General features: G+C 45.8%; 1 protein-coding gene across 2 annotated transcripts in view; it reads right to left on the minus strand.

Moving 5' to 3' along the window:
• PACS2 (phosphofurin acidic cluster sorting protein 2) overlaps positions 1–19,707 on the minus strand; it is a 188,045-nt gene that overhangs the window by 56,368 nt on the left and 111,970 nt on the right. The window contains exons 10-16 of one of the 2 annotated variants that reach the window (XM_034778929.1): positions 16,568–16,658; positions 14,903–14,977; positions 14,472–14,590; positions 12,956–13,088; positions 11,738–11,842; positions 9,190–9,296; positions 5,027–5,181 (exon numbers count right to left, since the gene is read on the minus strand). In XM_034778929.1, the coding sequence (XP_034634820.1) occupies positions 5,027–5,181; positions 9,190–9,296; positions 11,738–11,842; positions 12,956–13,088; positions 14,472–14,590; positions 14,903–14,977; positions 16,568–16,658 (785 nt within the window). Of the gene's footprint in view, positions 1–5,026; positions 5,182–9,189; positions 9,297–11,737; positions 11,843–12,955; positions 13,092–14,471; positions 14,591–14,902; positions 14,978–16,567; positions 16,659–19,707 lie in introns of both variants that reach the window. The other variant, XM_034778930.1, reaches the window with a different exon arrangement.

Consider the following 19,707-nt stretch of genomic DNA (forward strand, 5'->3'; position numbering starts at 1 on the left):
GGGGGCAGCAGACAGCAGTTGCTGCTGGCTCTGGCAGTACACGCAGACAAGGGAGAGGCAGACAGGGAGGGGGGACCCACGGAGGGGGGGATGCGCAGAGGGGGGATGGCAGGTGGAGGCTGGGGATCCATCCAACACTCCCCCGCTCCCTGACTGTCCCCCCCCCCCCCGACTCCTCTTACCATTCTGGCTCCACGTGTTTGCAAAACACACTGCGGGTTTGTGTGTTACACAGGACTACAGAGAGAGGGAGGGGGGAGCAGGGGAGGGCTCTGGCTGCTGGAGGCCAATGGGAGTGGGTCAATCGGCCTAGCCGCCCAATCAGCAGCCACACTCTGCATGGAAGGGAGGGAGGAAGGCGAGGGAGAAAACCTCCCCGGACATTTTAACCTTGTTACCAATTCCTCCTGGATGGCTATTTAGAGACGCAAAAGCCGGACATGTCCGGGGAAATACGGACGGATGGTAACCCTACAAACTGTTTTCCAGCATCAGAGACACTGCTTCAGTTTGACTCCCTTGAGCAGACCTAAACATTCTAAAGTGTAAACGAAAGCAAAAGTAAGAGACTTAAGAAAACAAGGACTGAGATACTGCTGAGGAGAAATACACTTGTAAAATAGTGAGACCCTGTGACTCAGCTCTTCCATTGTAGCTCAACTCCTACTCCCGCTTTAGTCAAGGGGAATTTTGCAAATTACTTTAACAGCAGCATGTGCATCAGATCCTTCCTTCCACTCTGCAGGTCACCAGGGCTCTTGTCCTCAAAAGAGCTGTGATATACAGTCTGTGTTTGCACTCAGAGAAGACACCCTCTTCTCTAAATTCTGTTCTAACTCATACCACATCTGTTCCGAAACAGGGAGGGTACAATTTAATTCAACCCAGAAAAACCTCAGGTTTTTTCCTCTTCGGGGAAAAAAAGAAAGCAATGGGAAAAAAAAATCAAGGTTTTATTAATGAGACATGAGAAACGTAACAGAGTTGGCAAAGAAAAGCTTGCAGTTCTACCAGAGCACCCACACACTTGCTAAATGTGTCCCAAGACAACTAACTAGGTAGGCCTACTGCTCTTATCAGTCATTAAATACGCACTTATCAGTGTATTTGCTTTTTCAGCTTTACTGAAAAGCTTTACAAAGCTTTACTACATTCAGATTTGCATGGTCAGAGAAAGGGTTGACTGACACAGAACTGGCTGAGAAGGTGGTCAAGGCATTTAAAAACTACATTCTGGAGTTAGCAATTCTGATTCCTGAGGTGTCGGAAAGCTTCCACCATTTTGAGATGGGCTTTCACGGCTTCCTCCAACACCACATTAGTGATTGAAATCTGGATACTCAATTTTAAATGCTAGAGGAGGACAGAACTCAGGATTATGCCTTCCATCAGCCGCATTCTAGCCTATGCTGTTCTGTACTCAATCAATATTTTCTGTATTTGGGATTAGTCGTGTTGGTTAAGTAATGGAAAGGTTCCATAGCGTCTCCAAATCTCTCGATTTTATCCTTGTGTGTTTCCAATTCTTTAAATAGCTACCCACATTTCCATTGGGACAGGGACATTTATGTCATGAGCCTATAATCTGTCAAAGTTCCCCCAAATTCACCTCCAATTGTAATGCCGCTCTGTAGTATCCCTTGTTGTGTAAAAAGCATACCATGTTTCCAATCAAAATCCTCCTTGTACCAGTGCAAGTTTCAACACATCTGTATTGTTGAATGCAAACAGACAAGAACTTCCCTAGTTCCACTACATTTCTTCAGAAGCTGGGACATTAAACCTTTCTTGGACAACCAAACAGAAGGCTGCCGGTGGTTGCAAAAGAATTTCTCAACATGTCACGCACAATAAGCTTGAAGACTGTGCTACATGCTACTTCTTTCTCGATGAGTTTTAAATAGTGTTTTGAATACCCATGCACCAGGAATTAGGGGCAGAGGATGAATTCCTTTGAGTTTGTAAAGCAAATAGCACAAGGTGGATGTTATGGAAACCAGTAATAAAATGTGAATGCTTCTGAGAAGTTCTCTCCTTTGTTGTTCTGAAAAAATGGTGGTCTTCTGCTCATACTTTTCTCTGCATTCCTGGAGAGTATCTTCAGTCATTTGGACACAATATGGTCGTTTCAGTACTAGAATCAATGGCATTGTGCAGGAATGCATTTTTCCTATGTGGACATTCACAGCCACAATAGGACAATTTCTAACCTTCAACCAACCATCTTGCGTTAATATCAATGTGATTTTTTTAATCTCTTCTTTTTTCCTTCATTTTTTTACATGCAGCATCTAGCAGTGAACCTGTGAGCGTAAGTCTCTCTGAAGGAGACTATTCACTACAAAATAATTCAATTATTGATTTCAACTGTTCATTCTGTTCTACATCAAAGACAATGTTACCAGCATAAAAGAGGTTGTAACTTTCTATGAGAATCAAGTCTTTGTCTTTCAGTTGTTTTTATGGCATAACCAATGCTTGATCTTAGGCATTTTTTGGCTCCTGAATGAAGTTGATGCTGAAGAGCTGATGGAAAGTTGGGAACAGGTGCTTAAACAGAGTTGGCTGGGTGTTTTTCGATTAAATGTCTTTTGTTGGAAAAAACTGCTTCATCAGAACAAACTGTTCACAGGAAAAGGTCTGTTTCAACAGATTTCCCACATCAAAAACATTTTGAATTTCTCAAAACATCCCGTTTCGTCATTTTCAAAAACTTAAAATGTTTCAAGACTTTTCACTTTAGAAATGTAAATTAATTTATAGTAAACAAATTCAAAAAAAGTTGAAATCAAAACAAGCTGTTTTGGCCAATCCAATAATTTTTTTTTCCAGTTCATGAAAATATGAAATAGACTTTTTGGCCCAATTCAGGATGGGAATTTTTTTCAAAATCTCAAAAAATTGTATGGGACCAGAAAACTGTTTCCTACCCGGCTCTACTTAAATCAGAGATTCTCAACCTTTTTCTTTCTGCAGGGCCCCCCAACATGCTATACAAACTCCACGGCCCACCTGTGCCACAACAACTGGTTTTCTGCATATAAAAGCCAGGGCCAGTGTTAGGGGGCAACAAGCAGGGCAATTGCCCAGGGCCTCATGCCACAGGGCTCCCCGTAAAGCTACATTGCTCAGGCTTCAGCCCTGGGTGGCAGGGTTCAGGGGCCTGAGCTTCAGACCCATATGGCAGGGCTTTCGCTTTCTGCCCTGGGCTCAGGTGAGTCTAACGCTGGCCTTTCTTGGCTGACCTCCTGAAACCTGCTCGAGGCCCCCCAGGGGCCCTGGACTCCTGGTTGAGAACCACTGACTTAAATCATCACCACAGCCCTGCACCCCAAACTCCTCATTTCTGGCCCCACCCTGGAGCCTGCACCCCCGACCAGAGCCCTCACCCCCTCCCACATCCCAACCCCAATTCATGGCTCGACATACAATTTCTATTCCCGGATGTGGCCCTTGGGCCAAACAGTTTGCCTACCCCTGCTCTAGCAGGATCAGGCTCTTCTGCATTTATACACAAAAGTTTCAATCAATGGCATATTTGATCCCGATGAAAGATTTCTCTGTCCATTGAGATGAACACTAACTATTCTATCTTGCTACTTTAACTCTTGACTGTGGTTAGATTTCCCTTGACAAGTATTATTTGATTTCATTACTTCAGTATATTCAATCACTTGACTTCTACCACCTCCTTTAGAATACAGAGTCAGGTAAATTGATACGTTGATGTATGGTAGTCACTGACCACTTGTTTATAGCACAGATCAATAGCTTTCACATTCACTACATTTGAAATGGAAACAACCACTTATTGAATTCAAAACTAAGATTATAAAAATGACTAGTGAGATTTTTTTCATAGAGCTATGTTATCAGGTGCCCTGCCTGTTTCCCAGAAGCTCCTAAATTCTTGCAAACCCAACTCATAACTCCATCCTTGCTTATCCATCCAATGACATTTGATTCAAACCACTAGCCAAGCCCCTCTCTACAATCAGTCCACCCATTCATCTTCTCCAGGCTTCTAGACAGTTCAAGAACATGTGTAATTGTTTCCCAATAAACATAACAAGAACCTTGATCTTCTCATCACTAACATTTTTGAAGTTTTTCATTCATAGTCTGAAAGTTTAGACCCTAGAAAAATTAGGCTGACTTCAAATGTGTTGTGATCACATCAGCCAGAATGACCTAGGAGTTGAAAGAATGAAGAGATACTCTCCTGAAAACTAAAGTTACACTGAGCTATTTTTTTCCTGCACTCAACTATATATGGGATTTTGCAGAAGAGCCTGGGTGAGCAGTGGGGATGGAAGAGGAGGGGTGGGGTAAGTCATTAACATAGAGAGGAAGAACGGAGATAGGAAGGTAGAAGGAATGGTCAAAATCCCCCTCCCCGCCCCGTTAGTTTACCATTCAACAATTTTAGAGCCCATTTAGTTTTTTTGTAGTTTCCTTCTCTTCCATTTAAAATGTGTAACAATAATTTAAAGGTGCTTCCTGTTAACTGAGTATTAACCATACTCAGAGTTCAACAGCCTCTTAGTTACTTTCTATGAACATCTTGAGCTGCAGTCTCAGAAATAAGAGTCCAGAATACAGTCATTAGTTCAAACATCACTTTCACTGTAGTAAATCATAGAAATTGTGCGCAGGATTGCTAGCAGAACATTCACAAAAGTTCATTATACACTTAAGTTAAAAGTACACTGGAAGAGGATTAATATTGTAACATAGCTCTGTCTTGGGAGAGCTCATTTCAATCCGCTGCATTTAATATGAATGATTAATGGCTGCTTCCCAACAATAGTTTAGGATTCAGCATCAGGAATGTAAAGATGAATGTGACAGGACCATAACAAATATTAAATACTATAGTAGTGAAATATTTGTCTCATTTAATGGCCAGCAAGAACATGGCCTTTGGAACGCATCCTAACCAAGATTTCCCTGAAGGCAATTCCTGAGAGAGTGCATTTGATTTAAGTCATTAATCTTTCTGTGAAGAAAATATTGACTTATTTACCTAGTGGGATGATCAAAAATCTCATGTAGCTGAGCCAGTCCGGGGTTTTGTGAGACAGCTGTTCTACAAAGAGCCTCAACACAGCACTGAGGTAATTCTGGGCTCCGGCCACTGCAATTTTAATGGGATTTGGAGGCTGAGAATTGCAGTTACAGCTAGACAAAAAAAGAGGGAACATATTTATCATTTGCCTTCTAAATAACTATTTTAAAGTCAGTCAGAAAGACTGCTTGATATAGACAATCTAGTTAATGGCTGCCTCACAGGAATGAGCTATTCTAGCATGTAGGACAATCATACACTGAGCAGCATCTTAAAACGTATTAATGAAATGTAATATTTGCTTCAGAAACATGGACTTTCAATTGTCCACCCCCCGACTTTTTCCAAGCTATGAAAACCTGTACTTGGGTTTTCCATGTAGGGTTCAATTATATTCAATCGTGTTGGGGAAAAATGACCACAAGGCACCCCCTGGCATGCACTGCTGCCTTTAGTGACTTTGGGGATGTCTGCACTGAAATAAAACACCAGCGCCTGCCCATGTCAGCTGACTCAGGCTTGTGGGGCTCAGGGGGTGCAGAATTGCAATGCAGACATTTGGGCTCAGGTTGGAGCCTGGGCTCTGGGACGCCACTGTCCAGCCCCAGCCCAAATGTCTACACTGCAATTAGCCTCACTGCCAGAGTAAGCTGACATGGGACAGCCACAGGTGTTTTCTTGCAGCGTAGACAAGAAACTCTCACATTTTTACAAACTATTAAAAAAAAATCTTCCCATCAGTCTCCTTCCCAAGACTTCTAAAGATTTCCTCACTGGGTATTAAGCCTAGAACCAGAAACTTGATATATGCAACAAATTTCACTGAGAATGATGTAAAGTTGACTGTATGCAGAGAATTACCCACAAATACTCGGTCTTATCCCTGCACTCACATTGCTGAAGGGTAACAACTTCCCCTCACACTGCTAAAGTACTGGTGGCCAAAGTCTCAGGCTGAAGCTAATCATCTGTGGCATAAAGAGTTCACTTGTTATACTGTGGCTGGGCAGGAGGCAAAGAAATGGTTCTTTGCTTCCATTATCACATCCACAGGATCCCAGACACACTTAGGTAGAGATGTGGATAGCTTTGTTAATCCGAGTTGTCTGTGTGGTGAGTGGTCTGATGTTCCTCTCAGACCAGATTAAGAGACAGGTACTACAAGTCTGCGCCTATGGCCTCAGCTTCTGGGGTCTGAGATTAAATATGACCGTGTAGATCAGACATGGGCAAACTATGGCCCGCGGGACCATCCTGCCCAGCCCTTGAGCTCCTGGCTGGGGAGGCTAGCCCCTGGCCCTTCCCCTGCAGCCTCAGCTCACTGCGCTGCTGGCGCAATGCTCTGGGTGGCGCGGCTGCGAGCTCCTGCTGGGCAGCGTAGCTGACTCCGGCCAGTAAGGGGGCGGGGAGTGGGGCAGAGATGGGGGTTGGATAGGCGTGGGAGTCCCAGGGAGGCCTGTTGGGGGCAGGGGTGTGGACAGGGGTTGGGGCAGTCCTGGGACAGGGAGCGGGGGGGGGGGGGGGGGGGGAGGGGGGGGGGGGCTGGGAGGGGGGGGGGGGGCAGGGGGTCCTGGGAGGGGGTGGTCAGGGGACAAGGAGTAGCGGGGGGTTGGATGGATCGGGGGTTCCGAGGGGGACAGTCAGGGGTCGGATAGAGGACGGGGGCCAGGCTGTTTGGGGAGGCACAGCCTTCCCTACCTGGCCCTCCATATAGTTTGGCAACCCTGATGTGGCCCTCAGGCCAGAAAGTTTGATCTACACCAGGAGTGGGCAATGTTGCTACCACTGTTATATAATTTCAACAAATCTTGTCCAAATTATGTCAAGTAAGATGTCTATGGAAAGGCTATGATTATGCTATTTGTATGCATGTATCATTTTTGTATTTGAAGTTATGAGCATTGGCTCTATACCTACCTGTATTTCAAATATGTTTGCTCCTAGGGTAATGCCCACAAGGTATTTAGCTTGCACATCTTGATGGAACTATTCAAATTAAGTGGCTCATCAAGGAACACTTAACTCACAATGGACCATTGGAGACGCCGATCTACATTTAATGAATGGACTTTCCTGTGAATGTTCCATCTGGAATATAGGTAATGGCTTCTGCTGTGACTAAGGGCACGTCTTCACTGGCAACGTTAAAGCCCTGCCATGGCAGCACTTTAACGTGGCTTGTGTAGTCGTGGCGGAAAACCCACATCCACGAGAGGAATAGCTCCCAGCACTGGTGCTCTGTCTACACTGGCACTTTACAGCGCTGAAACTTGCAGTGCTCGGGGTGTGTTTTTTCACACCCCTGAGAGAGAAAATTGCAGCGTTGTAAAGTGCCAGCGAGACAAGCCCTAAGCGAAATCATGCATGGACATGTGACTTACCCATGTGACTCCAAACACCATCTTGTTCTCTGTGATTTTCCACTAGCTGTGCAAGGGCTTTGTTTGAAACAATGGATTTTCCTCCACATGGTAGAAGCTATAAAAGGCCCTGGAAACATCTCCATTTTGCTTCTTTCCTGCTTGAACCTCTGAACTATGAACTTATACTACTGGAAGCATTCTAACCAAGGAATTGAGGATCTTCCAATGATTTGGAAGCAACCAGAGACTCTACTTGAGCCAGCAGTTTATTCCCTCACTGCTACAAGCCTGAATCAAGAACTTTGCATTTATTGTATGTATTTGATTCTTTTAACCAATTTTAACTCTCACCTCTCTTTCTTTTTATAAATAAATCTTTAGATTTTAGATACTAAAGGATTGGCAACAGTGTGATTATTGGGTAAGATCTGAGTTGTATATTGACCTGGGTGTAGGGCTGGTCCTTTCGGATTAGAAGAACTTTTTGTTTGACGAAACTGATTTTAAAAAACCACTCATCTTTAAGTCTAGTGTCTGAATGTTGAATCCAGGACTGGAATACCTAAGGAAACTGCTTTTCTGACTTCTTGTTAGCCAATGTGGTGAAACAAGAAGTTTACTTTTGTTGCTGGTTTGGTATATCTTATGGGAGAATAACCACCAGGTTTTTTTTTTGGGGGGGGGGGGGGGGGAGAGTGGGGTGCCCTATTTCTCAGCAGTTTGTCCTGAATTTGGTATTCCAGAAGCTCAAGCAGGCAGTCTCTCTCTGTATTCAGAGAGAGAAGGGCCTGGCTGCAGGGAGGTCAAGCAGGTATCTGGAGTGGAGCAGGGCTGGGGAAAGGCCAAGGGAGCCAGGGAGCTCCGGCTAGGAAAGCCCCAGGCTGCAGGCCTGGTAAAGCCTATTAGGTACTGGGTTGCAGGGGGCAGCCCATGGGTAGCCAGAGACAGCAGGTCCAAACCCCTTTGCCTGTGATGAGTGGCTTATACTGCAGTCTGCCCCAGTGAACGGGGGCTAGATAGAGTCGTAGTCAAGACTGAGGTGAAGTGGGGATAATGGGTGGGGGTTCCCCTGGGAGGGGGAGATCCAGAACTGTGGGGGTACTGCCAGGGGGAAGCACCCAGTTAAAGGGGCACCGGGGTCCTGAGAGGGACACGGGGGCCAAGCGGTAGTGGGACACCGGCCTGCAGAGGGCACTCCAATGGCTGGAGAGCTAATTCTCGGAGATGACCAGCAAGAGGCTCCGCAGGGGTGAGTCCACACTGTTACACGGGGGTTTGAAGATAAAGCTCAGGTGTAAGTTGTGACCTACAAAACCCAAACAGCCTGGGTCCTAGCTATCTGTCTCCCTTCCCATCAGAACACCTCAGCTGGGGTCAGTGGAGATACTTCTACAGAACCCCTTAGTATAAGATTTCTGGCAATGCATAATTCCCGTGGTCCCCTAGGCTCTGGGAATTGCTTCCCCTTCTTGATCCAAAATAGCCTGTGTCTTTTCACCTTTAGGACATGCTGCAAAGACCATCCGCTTGTCCCATCAGGGCGTTAGGGAATGGATGAGATTTAGGTGGTGGGGTGTAATTCTTGACTACATCAATTATTAGAGGGAAAACTCATTTCACTTTTGTGGTGTGTAGCTCTCTAGTCTGCCCTGTGAACATATGGTTATTTTACGTCATTAGATTGTCTGGAGCTGGGGAATAGACATCTTATTGTACTTAAATTTAAATAATTTAACACTAAATAAAATGTGAACTTACTATCTCTGTATCCTGGAGACAATCGTACTGAAAGCCGCCTGCACATCAGCAGAAGAGCACGTACAGACCACAGGGAGGGTATGTTTTTGCAAGACATCGGAGAGAAACTGGGAAGACAACAAAATATGTTACAAAGCACTGCCAAAAGGACTTGATTTTACCCAAACTTTTAGTCAGAAACACACATACAGGTAAATTTGCCTTGCTGGGGTATTTTCAGACATAGCTGTTTCCAGCTCCTGGAATTACTGGCTGCACTCCATGCTACAGTTTTCTATGACACCTCTTCCAGAAGAAAAAGCTTAAAGAGGAGCCCTTCTAAGGTATGTCCACACTGCAATCAGAAGCATGACTGTGGCTGGGGTAGATATACCCACAGTAGCTTTAAATCTAGCTAGCATGGCTAAAAATAGCAGTGAAGATGCTGTGGCAGCGACCCAGTGTGCTAGCAACACAAGTATGTACCCAGGTTCGAGGCTGGGACATACTACCAGGGACTGTGCCACCAAGTCTTCACTGCTATTTTTGGCCATGCTAGCTAGATTAAAGCTAGTCTGTCAGAGCTGCAATCACACTTTTGAATGCAGCATAGGCATACCCTAAGAGTTACATGTGTGTCTTATTGGCTGGCATGGTGACAATTCTCCCAGGATGTACCACTTCTGGTACCCAGGTGTCACACACATCGCACCAGATGTTTGATTACAGCTTCTGGAGAGCAGAATCATGGTGGGATTCCAGCAGGTGGCTCATTACTGACCTCCTCCCCTCTCCACCCCCTTTTCTTTTTTAAACAGTTCACTCCAGGGTTTCCTGCAGAGAACACAAGCTGATTTGTTTTTCTTGCCACAGAAGCATAGCCAGAGTAGCCTCTCTCCCCTGCTCCCCACAAAGGCTGCTATTGATTAAAACAAGAGCTGCTGCAGACTAAACCATTGCAATTACCATTCCAGAAACAATCTAAAAGGGATGAGGAGTAGGCAAGTGGGACATCCCCCCCTTCTTACACCTTAAAACCCAAGGAAACCAGCTACGGGACTCTTCTGACCCGTACCCTGACACCCACACAGCACATTTTCCTTGACAGTGACAGACTCCAACTCCAGCAGAACTATCTGCTGCTTCCAACTCCTAAGGAAACACTACAGTTAGCGTCTCCCCTCCATCCCCCCATTCAAAGCCTTAATTACAACCTCATGTTTCCCTCACTTAGCCTGAGCACATGTCAGCTCCACTGGCTAATGCTGAGACTGTCTGTTTACTACCAAGTTCTTCATTCCACTCTCCATCTGCCCCCCAGGCCTCATGCCTGGAGGAAGTGGAGGGGGTGGGCCAATCTGATCCACACAAAGTGCAGAGCACCATGGGGGAAGTCCTGTGGCTAAACAGCACCACTCCATTCACCTGCTGCCAAGCTGCTTTTAGATTCCCTTAAACCTGATTCTGTAGAAAGCAGGAGTGGTCTAAAAAAAATCACACAGATCAACAATTTCACCTGCAGTAAGGCTAGCAAGCCCATGATCCTCGTACCACCATTCTCCATACTGGACCAGTCTAAGTGTTATAGAGGTCTATGAATTATAATATCAGGCACTTTCCACACTTTTTTCTGTTTTGTTTTTTAAACGTGCCTAGTTTGGTGGGAAAGGAGTGTAACTTGATCTGAAAAAGGCAAACAAGCCTTATCTCCCTGATGAAAAAATAAAGCACTAGCATCAAAATGAGAGTGCAGTGGTAGTGTTTACATATTCCACTTTTGGGATATTAAGGTGCAAGGTACAATTAGCAAATGAACGTGCATGCAAGGAATGGGTGATACTTTAAGGTTCCCACAGGAATGTTATTTTTTGCACCTGTTACCTGTGCACAAAATTCTTAGCCCTAGCACTGAATTAGTTAATCCTTCCCTGCATTTATTTCACTTTTAAGATGACAAAGTATCTGAATGCCCCACTCATTCTCTCCTTGCCCCGCTCCTCACTTCTACTGGGCACACTCTGCCTCTCTCAGCACTGCCCTTCTATGCTAGTTATGTAGCATCCAAAGATTTGGTCCTTTACTCCTCCACTCCATTACAGGGCCAGGAGAGTCCCTGTGCATATGTACTCCTGGGCATCCCTTTCCTCCCACTCCCAGCCCAAGTACCCCATCTCAATGCATTTTCTGAAGTTCTCCTTTCAAGTGTAATGGAGAGAAAAAAACTGTTCAGCCATTTCCAATGAGCAAGGAAAAAATGTATCTGATTAACCCAGGAGAATGCTACCTTAAGTGGAAGGGGGTGTGTTTAGGGAAGGCTCATGTTAAGAACCGCCTTGAAGTATAATAATTCTCTGTGAAAATAAGATCCCTAGGCCCATGACTCACCTGCTGCCATAACTCCCAAATGCTATTAGAGCCATTTACTAGATAGCAAAATATGAACGTTAGAGGTTGCTTCGCTCTTCCTTTTATGTAAGCTAAAAATCCTATCCGCCCTGCCCTGTAGAGAGAGCAACAGGAATTACCTGCAGGGAAATCTAGGGCTCATCATCCGTTCTCCTGCACTTACCTGGCCTTGCCAGTCCGAAGTATTGACAAGAATAATATTTTCTGGTAGCTGGTCATCAGAAATCAGGATGTGATTCAACTGATCATATACAGTTTTCCTTGGAATCTGTGAATACAAAAAAACCCCAAACAGATAATGGAACAGTGGGACAAACTGGCCACAGATATGAACCAACAGCATTATTTTTGTGAAGCTCTCTGAGATCCCCTGTATGAAAGATATAAGTAAGACTATGTTCTATTTCACCACTTCCAAGAGCCCTGTATTTTACAGAAGCTGGGAGCTCAACCACATGATGAGGCAGAGACCCAGTAATGTTTCCAAAGCACATATTCCACAAACTACTGAAGTAGCTGGGACTTGTTTTGTCAGTGATTCCATGATAATAAAAGGACACACAACAATAAAGTTGCTTTATATTAACCAATATCAACTACAGTGACTGCTGGGGGGGCTAGATTTTCAAAATAATGGGCAGGAATTTTTTTTTCTGGGTCCAATATTACCAAATTCTGTGGCTAATGAAAGTCCCAGGATGCAGAGTAGGGACTTTGCTAGAAACACCACTTTGGGTACGTCTACATTGCAAAACAACCTGCGGCAGTAAATCTCATCGCCCCGGGCAACTGGCTCTGGCTTGCAGGGCTTGCACAATATGGCTAAAAACAGCAGTGTGGCCATTCCCACTTGTGCTCGTGCGTGGGCTCTGGAACGCAGCGAAGGGGGTGAGGTCTCTGAGCCCAGGCTCCAGCCCAAGAGGAAATGTCTACACTGCTCTTTTTAGCCCTTTAACGGGAGACTGGGTCAGCTGACCCATATTCTGGAGACTTGCTGTGGCTTTTTTTGTTTCCTCCCTTGCGCTATGGACATTGGATCACCTTAGGGAGCCCCTCTATTTCAGACTAGGCATTTCCTGGGGGTAATCTTAAGAGATCATCTTTTCTTTCTTTTTTGCTGCTATTTGCCCCACAGTCTTCTTCAGTCTCATCCTAGTTGATATAAAGCAACACACTGACCAAAAGCAGCGAGAAGAGACAGAAAATGGGATATCAGCTGAGAAAAAAAACTCAGCCCATCATGTAGCGGTGGAGCCATGCATAAGAAAAGTTACATCCCTGGCCTTCAGAGGGGAGAGGGCTGGTGGAACAGGAGCCACGGGGGATGTTTTGGGGAAGGATACACAGCGTAAGGCTGTGAAGGGGATGGAGCTCATCTCACCTGCAGGTGGTGCCTGGTGTCTGGAGAGCGCTCATTGTCCAGGCTGTTCGCCCTCTCATTCTGTGGCCTCGCTGGCTGCCTTTCCTTCAGTGAAGTGCTTCTGCCACGGCGACCAGTTTGCTTCCCTTCTGGCCTGCTAAATTGTAACGGTTACACAGTCACCATTCACTCAGAGCCACAGAGAAGCTGTTTGCCAGAAGGGTTATCCTGAGCTGCAGCAAAGGGATTCTGCATAGTGTGCTCAGGTCAGAGACCTGCCAACAGCCCAAGAAGTCTCCTGCCCCTCCATAGCTCACACTTATGAACCTGCCCCCCAGAGGAATGTCTAGCACTTTGCTTGAGAGACTAATCAGAAACACTCATTGAAGGTAGCCCTGAAATCCAAGCTACTCTAACCCCAGTGACTTTTGCCCTGTTGGACAAACAAGGCTGCTAGATCACTTCAATTGTTTAATAAATCATTTATATATAAACTTTGTCTGGTGTGTGAGGTTAGTACTGGTGAAAGTCTTTGGATTACCAGCCCTGGGGCCTAAGGTCCCAGCCATTACAGTACAGAAAGCAGCAATGGAAACATTCTCCCCTTTGCCCTGCCAACATACATCACCCACCATGGAGGGCCCATCACCTCTAGTGGGGAGAGATCAGATTCTCCATGGCTTATTCAGTTCTTGGCCTCTTTTCTAAGAATGCCTACAAGGGAGCCAATTACTGCCTATCAGTTTTAATTTATCAAGGGGATTTTTTAAACTAACCCGCAAAATTAACCACATTCCATCATCAAATAATATCAATTAAAGGACCATGTCCTCCCCAAGAAATTGTCTCATGAAGCAAATGACATCTGTCCGCTAGGAACTGGAGTGAGATCCAGCAGCTTACTACCCATAGACCAAACGGTTGTCACCACTACAAGCCAATAAGAACTGGTAAGTGACTGTGTCTACCTCCAAGAGCAATTCATAAGGAACATCTAATCTTTCAGCTTGATGGTCATGTTGTCAGAAGAGACTAATGATTTTGGCTGTCCACCTTTACCTCCACTCTGATTTTCAGAACATGACTCAGTTCAATATTCCACACAACCTGCAGTCCCTCCACTCCTTCCATCCCAGGCATCCTGCAGGATGGAGTCAGTCCCTGAGAACTGCACCTTCCAGCTTTTACCACATCCACACCCACCTTGACGTGCTCTCAAGGAGCAAAGTCCCAGCCAGCTACCATCCTAGCTGAGGAAACATGGAAGGGAGACCATCAACACCAATCCTGCAGACACAGCCTCTGCTGAGGAAATTAGACCCTTGTTCCAGGGGCTGAACACTGCTCTACCTCACAGGACTGAGAAGGCACTCAGATACTATGTAGTGGGGGTCAGATAAGTGCCAAAGACAGCTGACTACCCTTGCTGCATAAACTGAGGTGGTGCACTATATAAAAGATAAAGCACTTCCATACCGTCTTAGCCAGTTCCTATAGCAGATGCGATGCCTGCTGCTATTGCTGCTTAGGGTGTTACCTGGTGGAAGGAATAATGAGAGACTCTGTCTTGGTGATTTTTCCAGTTGGTGGGAGTTTCTCAATGAACACATCCAGTGTGGAGAGTTCTGCTTCCTGGGAGTCTTGCTGGCTAGGCTCCTACAAACACAATAGTGACGTGAAAAGCCATAGAAATCCTCTACTCTCCCTGGCTCTAGCAGATATAAACCACGTTCTGCCCACATCAGCTACTCACAACAAAAACTTTCGTGGTGTGATAAGATCGCTAGGAACGGACATAAACTGAACCCCCAGCCAGACCACCTTAAGGAGTTAGCTAGAGACTGATCTGCAAGGCTACGTCCCTTTGGGCTTTCCCATGATGATATATACAAAGCCCACCCAGTGTATGACAGACAGCGAACACTGAAACTACTGGATGAATGTTACCAAATGAGTTTTTAAACTTACGTAAGACACAGTGTCAGAGATACTGTCGCCTGGATGTTTGCTTCCAAGGCTCGTCGTCTTTCCAGGCACTTCCACCTGTTTGACAAGAGAAAGCAGTCAAAGCATGGCACACTAGAGCAGTGGTTCTCAACTGGGGGCTGTGAGCAGGTTTCAGGGGGTCTGCTAAGCAGGGCTGAAGCCCAAGCAACTTAGCTTTGTGGGGCTCTGGGCAACTGCCCTGCTTTCTACCCCCTAACACCGGCCCTTGCTCTTCTATGCAGAACACCAGTTGTTGTGGCACAGATGGACTGTGGAGTTTTTGCCTCCATTAATTCATTTGGGATTTTGTTGGAGGGCCTCAGAAAGAAAAGGTTGAGAACCCCTGTACTAGAGCACACAATGCCCCCTACTGATTGCACTTTATACCTCATTGTTTCCAAGCCAGATTTCACAAAGGAGGGCTGCTGGGCAGTATTCACAGAAGGTTTAGGCGGTCACTACCTTGCCAGTCCCAGGCTAACATATGCAGAACCTTAACTGCCCTCAGGTCTTCAATTTAAACAATGAAATGTTTCACTAAAAACATCTGTCAATTAGGAAGCCATAACAGAAGATGGCCTGGCAAGCTGCTGTCAGGGAAAGCCCCTTTCCACAGAGATCCCAACCCCCATAAGGCCTCCAGCAGTGGTTTTGATACCGAATCCCAACACCAACTAAAACTACTCCTGCCTGTGAACAAAGCCCTGGATCAGATATACTAGAGAGCACCTCTGAGTCCTGTCCTGACTACAGAGGTCATATGGAACTATGGTGCATTTGGGATGGCATCCAACCCTTCCCATATATAAGTCAGGTGCCCCACAAGCAGGCATACGTGGGGTGTGGCTGCCCTAATGGGCACTGCTATCTGAATGTTTTAAACACAGATACACGCATGTAATGCTCAAGCAGTCAAGGTTCCTACAGGAAACATTTGCTACTCCGGTTCTTATGTGGAATTGAATGTAGAATTGTTTAGTAAACTTTTAACAGCGTAAATAACAGGTAAAACATGCAATCTAAGTTACTGCCACAGGTAACTCAAACTTCTGCAACTCTGCTTTTTAAATCTACCCAGGCTCTCTTAACATTGGATTCATGTCTCACTCACCAGCTATACGGAATTAGGTACAAAGAAAGAGGCTGGTATCGGCATGAATTACAACACAGCTGGTGCTTGGGGCGGCAGATTGAACAAGGCAGCATTCCGCCCAATCCCAGGGCGGCACGGCCGCTTTACTTTTTTTTTTTGTTCCGCTGTGGCTGCCCCGTAGGGGGCAGCGGCACGGAGGACGGGAGCGCCCTGCAGCAAGCCCAGCAGGGCAGTCCTTGTCCGTCCCTCCCCGCCGACCAGAGCGGAGTCCTCCTGGCAGGCGGTGCGGCGGGAGGGGCCATGTGGCAGCGCCCCTCCGTAGCCCTGGCTGTCCCCCTTCTCTCTCTCTCCCACCTGCTCCCTCCCCCTCCCCCACGCTAGCTGGTCCTGCACCTGCACTCCAGCCGCGCTGCAGGTTTTTTTTTTTTTTTTTTGCTTTGCCGTTCTGACCACCACCACCCCCTTTTTTTTTGCTTGGGGCGGCCAAAAAGCCAGATCCGGCCCTGAGCGAGGTCATTCTGCCAATAAATAACCCTTTGGAAACAGTGACTTACAGGACTTGATGGCTCTCTTTGGCTTCTGATGCTGTGGATGCTACCAATTTCTGTCTGAGAGCTGGAGTGTGACAGGCCTTCAAAATACGGTCTAAGATAAGACAGACGGAAGATATAGTTATCTGCTGGGAAAGAAACCAATGGTCGCTGCTCCCACACTCCTAACCTGAAATCAGACGGATATCCAGAGGGTCTTAATTGCCCCCCCATTAGTTCATCGGGGATTTATTAGCAGCTGCCATTTGTGTCGGTGGGAGAACGGAAAGTAGAGTTCGATGGTTCGAGCACGGGAACAGGAGTCAGGAGACCTGGGATCTTGATTCTAACTCTGCTAGTGACTGACTATACAATCACGGGCCAGTAAGGGTACCGCTCTGTAAAAGCGGAGCTCTTGCATACCTACCTCAGAGGACTGGTCTCAGGATTAATTCAGATTTGTAAACTATGTGGAATGAAAAAGTCAGCTCTACTCTCTCCATCCTCCCTGCACTTCATCCTCATTTCTTTCAACTCCCCCCCGCATCCCCCAACTCTTCAACTTCTAACCCACCCATGTCCATGACTTCTGTACCACTCCGTCCTCCCTTCGCCTGCTGATTCCGTTGCCAATTCCCTCCACTCCCACTGCAAAATCTGCCCCTGCAACCTGGATCACACGCAAAATCTGCTTCACCAATCCTGCTCCTGCACCTCTGAACCCTCTGGAGAAAGCCCTGCAGACACATAGGTGACCCTCAACCTGAAATTTCATAGACGTTAAGGCCAGAAGGGACCACCATGGCAGGGTGGATGGATTTAAGTCACCACTTTTCATCATGATTTACATCAGCACGTAGAAAATCTTAATTTATTTTTTTCTATTTGTACTTTTTAGTTATTTTCCCAAGGAAAAGTTCATTCTCACTGGTTGGTATAACCATTAGAACTTGCTGATTGGATTCATATACTCTTTACACTAGATTTGGTACTTTTTGCTAACCCGGAGGCTGCACTATAATTATACAGATTTAGGCGATCATACATCTTTATACTTATTCAGATACTTAATTTCTACATCTTTTAATGCTACAGAATGGTAAATGATGCATTTCTGATTTACTAAATCAACTTTTAAGTTATGATTAGTGTCAAGCTACACTTGCATAAAAATTGGAATTCAACTAAAAATGCACAAAACCAACTTTTTAATAAGTTGAAAAGGACCCTCAGATTCCCTTGCAACCCTTATTGTTGAAATCTAATTAAAGCTACACAATGAAGAACACTAGATGACTGATGATTTAACTGTAAACATGAAACTACAAGTATTTCTGCTCAACTGAAACCCAGTGTAAGTAAAGTGAAAGCCTTTCTACAAAAACTGGAAGTACTGTACTGACCTTAGGAAAAAAGTATATGCCAGCATTCACACTATTATAAAGACTGATTATATACATACTTAACCCAGTACTTGACACTGTGCCATATTTATAAAGGCTGACCCAAAAAGCTAGAGATGTTGTCCCCTGACTCTCTATAAAAAGCAGCTTTTAACTCATTAAAGTCTATGAGAAGAGGAGGTTACTCACCCTGTGCAGTAACTGACGTTCTTCGAGATGAGTGTCCCTGTGGGTGCTCCACTCTAGGTGTTGGTGCGTCCCTGCGCCTTCACTCGGAGACTTTTCGTAGCAGTACTCGTACTGGCCACACATGCGCAGAGGCTGCCCCCCCGCAGTGAGTCTAGGATAATAGTGCGCATGCGTAGCCAATCTCCTCAGTTCCTTCTCTACAACGGAGGCTACCCCAACTCCGAAGTAGAGGGGAGGAGGGTGGGTAGTGGAGCACCCACAGGGACACTCATCTCGAAGAACGTCAGTTACTGCACAGGGTGAGTAACCTCCTCTTCTTCTTCGAGAGATGTCCCTGTGGGTGCTCCACTCTAGGTGACTTAAAAGCCGTGTATCTTAAGGAGGTAGGGACTTCGGATCTGATAGGAACGCCGTTCAAAGTACAGCCCTGCCCAAACATATATCAGATAGAGGGCCTTGAGTAAGGGCATAGTGTTTAACAAAAGTGTGCTCAGAGGACCAGGTAGCTGCTTTACAGATATCAGCCAGGGGAACTTTGCGTAAGAATGCTACAGAGGCAGCCATAGATCTAGTGGAGTGTGTTCTGATGCCGTCTGGAGGTGTAACTTTCTTCATCTGATAGCACAACCGGATGCACTGAGAAATCCAGTTCGAAAGTCTCTGGGTAGAAATAGGTGTACCTCTGGAACGCTCCGCGATGGAAACAAAAAGTCTGGAAGAATTTCTAAAAGGTTTGGTTCTATCCAAATAGAAGGACAAGGCCCTGCGTACATCTAGTGTATGCATTGAGGCTTTGAACGAGTTCGCATGTGGCTTCGGGAAAAAGGTTGGTAAGTGAATCGGCTCATTAATGTGGAACGAGGAGTGTACTTTAGGAAGAAAATTGGGGTGTAACCTGAGGGTAACCTTGTCTTTGAAAATTATCGTATATGGTGGGTCTGCCATAAGAGCTGCTATTTCTCCTGCCCGCCTGGCGGAGGTAATTGCCACTAAAAATGCTGTTTTCATCGAAAGGTGTAAAAGGGAACACGTGGCTAGGGGTTCAAATGGTTGTTGGGTTAGGCAAGAGAGAACTAGATGAAGGTCCCACGGGGTGGTGGGTGGTTTTATGTCTGGGTATAGGGTTTGGAGTCCCTTGAGGAAGCGCTTGGTGATAGGATGAGCAAATACGGAAGTACCCTCAATTTTGTCATGAAAAGTTGTAATAGCAGCTAAATGGACCCTGATGGAACTGGAAGAAAGGCCGGATTGCTTAAGGTCCAATAGGTAGTCAAGTATGAGCGGAAGAGGTGCTGACGTGGGACTAAGTTGTTTAGTTGAACACCAGTGTGTGAATCGTTTCCACTTACATAGATAGGTGGTGCGAGTAGATTGTGTTCTGCTATGCAGGAGCACTCTTTGAACTTGTTCAGAACAATCTAGTTCATTTTGGGAGAACCATGTAGGAACCATGCTTTGAGGTGGAGCATGGATAAGTTGGGGTGGAGAAAACGGCCGTGTTGTTGTGATAGGAGGTTCGGAATGAGAGGCAAGGGGATTGGTGGTCAAATGGACATTTTGGTGAGAAACGGA

Source organism: Trachemys scripta, chromosome 8 (genome assembly GCF_013100865.1).
Source record: "Trachemys scripta elegans isolate TJP31775 chromosome 8, CAS_Tse_1.0, whole genome shotgun sequence".
Taxonomy (NCBI): domain Eukaryota; kingdom Metazoa; phylum Chordata; order Testudines; family Emydidae; genus Trachemys; species Trachemys scripta.